This window comes from Arachis duranensis, chromosome 9 (assembly GCF_000817695.3).
Source record: "Arachis duranensis cultivar V14167 chromosome 9, aradu.V14167.gnm2.J7QH, whole genome shotgun sequence".
Classification (NCBI taxonomy): Eukaryota; Viridiplantae; Streptophyta; class Magnoliopsida; order Fabales; family Fabaceae; genus Arachis; species Arachis duranensis.
Window position 1 is genome coordinate 20,090,030 of NC_029780.3, and position 6,087 is coordinate 20,096,116.

At 36.0% G+C, this 6,087-nt stretch overlaps 1 protein-coding gene across 4 annotated transcripts; it reads right to left on the reverse strand.

Moving 5' to 3' along the window:
* Nucleotides 1-290: 290 nt before the first annotated feature.
* LOC107465064 (protein SENSITIVITY TO RED LIGHT REDUCED 1) lies at nt 291-3,557 on the reverse strand. 4 transcript variants are annotated; one of them, XM_052253582.1, is made up of 5 exons: nt 3,132-3,557; nt 2,547-2,614; nt 1,838-2,006; nt 468-1,351; nt 291-307 (listed from the first exon to the last, which is right to left on the reverse strand). In XM_052253582.1, exon 4 carries the CDS (start codon nt 1,313-1,315, stop codon nt 485-487), a length of 831 nt encoding a protein of 276 aa, XP_052109542.1. In that variant the 5' UTR covers nt 1,316-1,351; nt 1,838-2,006; nt 2,547-2,614; nt 3,132-3,557; the 3' UTR covers nt 291-307; nt 468-484. The 4 variants fall into 4 exon arrangements, with proteins under 4 accessions (XP_052109542.1, XP_052109541.1, XP_052109540.1 ...); XM_052253581.1 differs by lacking the exon at nt 291-307 and having other exon boundaries at nt 416-1,351; nt 2,547-2,611; XM_052253580.1 differs by lacking the exon at nt 291-307 and having other exon boundaries at nt 416-1,351.
* Between the last annotated feature and the right edge of the window lie 2,530 nt (nt 3,558-6,087).

Here is a 6,087-nt window from a genome sequence, read left to right on the forward strand (position 1 = left end):
AAAGTTATTACAAAGATTTGAGGGTATGATATTAAATTAGTTAAGTGAAAAATATTAGTGAATTAAACAATTAAGACATAAATCTATCACATAATAAAAAATAATACATATAAAAATATTAAATTATATAATATTTTTTATTTTTTTAAATATATATCTCATATATAAATATAGTTTCTAAAAATTTTGGGAGGCCGAGGCAGACACTGCTCGCTCCCCTCTAAGTCCATCCCTGTTTGTTGCTGTTGTTTTCATTGATATATTGTGCAGCGTTCTAATATTGTGCATAGGGTGTTTGCGTGCCATTCTATTTGAAATAAAGGACATATAAGTGCAACATCTTAATTTTTTCGTTCAACATCTTAATTAATCACTATTGCGGGTGGTAAATAAGTCTTAATAATAATAATAATAATAATAATAATAATGATGATGATAATAATTTTAAAAAAAGGGACAAGGCTGACCTCAATCAAATACACGATCAAGAATCTGAAAGTTGCAGCTCAGTCTCCAGGACAGGGCTAAAAAAATGCCAACTAGAATCATGAAATGCATTATAATAATCATCTGAAACTGTTTTGATTCTAAACTCTGTTGTGAACCTACGAACAGACAAAATATGCTCCATTGAGTTAACACGTGAATTCTTACACAATGAAGCATGCTCCTTGTATGTTTCAAAGCTGTTACCAAACAATACCATGTTTCTTAATAGATTCAGTTTCCAATTTGCCTGCAACAGGTTATTATATAACTCTGCCTCGCAATGAGGCATGAAGAACATAGTCGGTTTTTGTGCCTCTCGCCTCCCATGCTCATTTACTGACATGACAGAACAACCGAGGGATTCTATAACCCGAGACTCAGATAGAGATAGAACAGGATCATACACCTCTATGTTTCCGATCCAACTGAAATCTCTTCTCATCAATATTGCAAGGCTAAGTTGCAATCGAGGGGGCTCGTACGATTCGATGCTGCCAATACCATAAACGACCATTTCCATCTTTGTCTCTGAGCCTAACACCCTATGGACATAATCAGAAAGTGATGTTTGGATTTGACATCTCATAGTACTATAGAACTCGGAGCTCCCAACCCTATTTATACATCTTTCCATCTTCTGCATCATTGATGTTTCTCGGCTTGGATCAGTCTGAGAATCCGTTGGAGCCCATGGTTCTTGTTTTTCTTCTGAAACTCCAACTTTGGTAGCTTTACTTCTTTGTCTGCCACGACGGGGTAAAACAACTGTCCATCCTCCATCAGAAGTACAATTGTGAATTGCTGGAGGTTTTGCCGAAGCTTCCATTGGAATTCAAGAAATCTCTTTACTTGTTCGGATATACTGCTTCAACCTCGAAATGCAATATAAGAACATAGAATATTAGCTCATGGCTTCACATGATATGAAATGAACAAAATGTTATGGATTACATTAGCGAGTCCGTTAGTTAAATGATTGATCAGTTAGTCAACAGCTGGAGTTAGTTATTTTCTGTTATCCATCCAGCTGTCATATTCATTTCGTAACGAATCATTTCATTCAATCCATCTCTAGTTTCATATGGTGTCGTGTCGGAAGTAAATTCTACGATTTCTCTCTCTAATTATTAAATGCATATTACACTATACAGTATACACTAGTCAACATGAAGATCAAATATCATATAAATAAATTTTAAATGTTAAGCACTCATGAAATTGCAAAATCAGCAGCAGTAATAAGTTAGTAATAGTTATACATGTGTTGTCAAAAAATCAAAATGATATAAGCAAACATGATTACATTCACATGAAACAAGAGGGAGAGGCAATGCAGTGAATTTCTCACCCTGCAGAAGAACCAGAAGCATAAGGTAGCAAACTGGCGACAAGGAGGCGGAGCAGACCGGCGGCAGAAGAGAAGAGCAGCGACTTAGCTTTCACTACTGCAACATACAAAGCATGCAACATACAAAGCAGAGGCAAACTTTCCAGCCACCAAACATAACCATTCGGACCTATAGATGCAATCAAGAAATAATAAGATAAAAAAATTCTGATCCCATGAAAACAAGCACAATGGCTCAAGGACGAAACAAAAATTTTTAGAACAATTCAATGACCTAAATGAAATAATAAATCAACAATTCATTGAATTTAAATGATAAACATAACAACTACTTAAGTGAAAATTCATTGAATTTAGATTCATATTCAATCAATTATAAGTTCATATTTTCTTCTTCTATCAATCACAGTCTAAGCACAATTTCTTCTACATCAGCCTGAAATGTATTAAAAAATTATGATTTATGGCACAAACAATATGTCCAATTTAAATGATGCATTACAGTGTCACATTACATGTTTTTTGTGCATAAAGTTTTATTGTGACCATCTTAGGACTTAAGAGTCAGAATTATTGTTCAGATTACAAGACACTATTATATTATTCTGATTTGAAGCTTTGTTGTTGTCAACTACCCCGCATTCTACAAACGGATGCAATTGCAAGATACTATGGACTAGAGAAAGGGGAAGTAGTTAAGATAACTTACAGTGGTAATATCACTCAGATCCATGTCACCTATCGATGCGTTTGGTGATGCTTATTTCTTGTATGCTGCTGGTAGAATTCGTAGAAATGCTTAAGAACTAGTTCGTATATGATTGTATAATTATAAACTTATGTAGTAACTTGCATGCGGTTGTGTGAGTTTCACTCGAGCAGATGAACAAATCCGCATTGAACAGTTTCTTTGTATGACTAGTTTGGAAATCACAATTAAATCACAAAACAGTAAAACACAACACTGCAAAACCAGCAGCACATCACTAATCATAATCAATAATCAAAAGACATTCAATAATCAATTATCACAAGACCTTCAATAATCAATAATCAGTAAAATAATCATTTAATAAAAAATAAAGAACACACAAAACAGCAACACAGCAGAACCAGAGATCATTCAATAAAAAATCACAACACACAAAAACAGCAACACAGCAGAACCAGACCTTATCGGTAATCAAATAATCGTCTAAACCCTAAACAAAAACATTCAAATAATCAGTAATCAAATAATCATTAAACACGGTATAAATAAAAAACGCAGACGATGGTGGTAGGTTGGAAGAACCTGCGGCTGAGCAAACGAAGAGCAGACTCAAAGACGCCGAGCTCGAGGAAGAAGCTGCAATCGGTGGGTTGTGGACTTCGAGCACCACGACCAGACAAAGACGGTGATGCCTGAGCGCGCGACGGACGGCGGCAGGAGCACAACGGACGGCGGCAGGAGCGCAACGGAGAAGATGAAGACCAGGGACTGATGCGCCGAGCTCGAGGAAGAAGCTGCGATTCTTGAAGGAGGAAGAAACACGAACGACCATACGACGATGGTAGTGCCTGAGCGCGACGGACGGCGGCAGTCGCTGAGGTGGTGGAGAAGCTAGGGCTTCATGTTTCAACTTCCTTTTTTGATTTGGGGAGAAGCTGTTAGGTGTTTAGAGTGAGGACTAAACGGAAGGGAAAGGAAGGTCACGCGTGCGTGAACCAAAAAATCTAGTTTTTTTTTTTTTTGGTAAAGTTCAAAATGACATAGTTTTATTCAAACGGGCCAGTTTTAATTTTAGTCCGACCGACCAATTTTCGACTGGTTTAATAGTTTCTTAGCGATTTTTTAATTAGTAGCGGTTTGACAAATGGATTCAGTCTAATTTTTCTAATAGTCTTATTACTTGTTTCTTATCAACTAAATTAGATGTTTATTTTATTATATATACGAATGGTTCTTTTCATTTTAAAGTGGATGTTTATTTGGATATACCGTTCGTATTTTACTTGATTTGCTTGATTATGCATGCACATGTTTCATAGAATGTTCATTTTATTATGTATGCATATGGTTCTTTTCACTAAAATGTGGACGTTTATTATTAAACACCACTCAAAGAAAATTCCCAATTTTTTCTCCCTTCAATGTATAGTTTGAAAAAAGAAACAAGTGCGAATGCGATAAAAACATAAGGACTCACGGTGGGGAGGGTGGTGGCACAGTGACGGACTGGGTCGGGCTTAGCCAATGAAGACGCGCCACAGGAAGGACAATTGGCACTGATTCGAGGTTGCGGCAGCGACCACGCTGGGTAGGGACATGGCATTGGGGAGGACATTGGGCAAAGGTACGTCGAGACAGCGGCGGAACAAAAAAAGAAAAGGTGACTTCGTTGTAGTGACAGAGGATGAATGCAGCGCTGAAAAGCTTTATGCCGGCAATAGTGAGCGACCTCACAGGAGAGGCGGCTATAAGCATCATCACAGGGGCCAAACAGCAACACTAAGAGGAAGAGTCAAGATGCTATCATAGTAATTTTTTTGAAGGGTGAATTTGGAGACATGAAGGCCAAACAGCAGCACCAAGAGAAAGAGGTTCATGGATTATTAATGACTTTGGGAATTGGGAAGGGTATATTAACTTGTGACTAAAAGGAAACCTTTTTACTAGTATAGGATTTATTGCTAATGGTTATATCTTTTTTAAAGGGAATTGCTCTTCAATTGTTGATTAGCGTTTTATCTTTTTACAGAAAGAAGAACATGCTATAAATTCATGTGATTCAGTGCATAGTAATTTTATCTTTTTTACCCTGGCCTGGATTCTTTTGGTCGTAGTGATGCTTATTCAGAAAGTTTTGCTGCTTCCTCATTGGCCTCCTTTGAAATTCAACATGAAGAAACTAATCATGAACAAGCAACTAGTTTAGATCAAAGTTCACCACTGAACTTAGTTACATCAGTATCTACAGATAGAACTTAGTTACACCACTGAACTTGGTGTCGTCAACCACTACTTCGGTTGTGTTGCCTTCCCGTGTAGTCCTGCCAAAGGTGATTGCACCTGTTGTTGACCATTCAGATGAGCATAAGGATCGATTGTCAAAGTTATGTTTTATTCATATCGTTGATGCATATAAGCAAATAGCTGTAGTCGGAGGATCCCAAGTCCGATTTTCAATACTTGCTTATTTAGGAATATAGGTCAAATTCAAACTCTTGTTCTTCATTTTTACTTGTATAATTTAATTATTTTACGATTAGGATAATTGATTCATATACTAAATGGCATGTTTTATATTTTTCTTTCCCTTAGATGCATGGAGCACCCCATTTAGTTTATACACACATGATTAATCATTATCTATGGCGTGTCTAATGTATAGTTATATTTCATATTTTTATCTTTTCTTCTCTTCTGCTATGTAAATCGAATTGTTCTTTGGCTCTATAGTGGAAGCTACTATCTACTACCTTCACAAAAATGATATAGAAATAAGTAGCAAGACCTGTATACACAATTGCTTAATCATCCACTTTATGATTAATGGCTTCACTTTTTTGTTTCTTGGGTTATTTTATGCCGTTTCCCTTGGAATTAGACCCGTGGAAACTAATACAAGATCATATTTTGGTTGATTATACTGGTTATGAGGTACGCTTATATCTCAAAAATTGGTTACTGTGCATATATGCCAATTGAGTTTGCTACTGTTTTTAATGTGATTAATCATTCTCATACAAGTTTGCACCTATTGCATGCACACTGAATTCATTCACAATTTACAAATGCTGACAATGATTACCTAATGTCTTAGGGACACGTGTTGTGTAAGATTAACTTTATTTTATAAATAAATAAAAATTAATTTAATTATTTTTAATTTTTATTTAATTAGTAGTTATTTGAATATAATTTGTACATTGATGAAAAAATAATATTTTTTTTAAAGATAATTTTATTGGATTAAAATTAGCTTTTAATATCACTTTATACCTTAATTATATTATTAATTGTCCCCAAAATGGAACCTAATTTATTAAATACTCCCCAAAATCCTAACCCTAACTTTTCCATTCCCTTCTGCCGTCATACCCCCTCCTCTTTCTTCCAAAATGCTAACACACAAACACAACACCCAGCAGCAGCAGAAATCGAAAGAAAGAAAGAAAAGAAAGGAGAGGGTGCTAATAAGAGAAGAGAGGAGAATGGGGAGAGCGCGCTGGTGGGAGTCGCTGCAGCTCGCCGCACCGTCGTCATC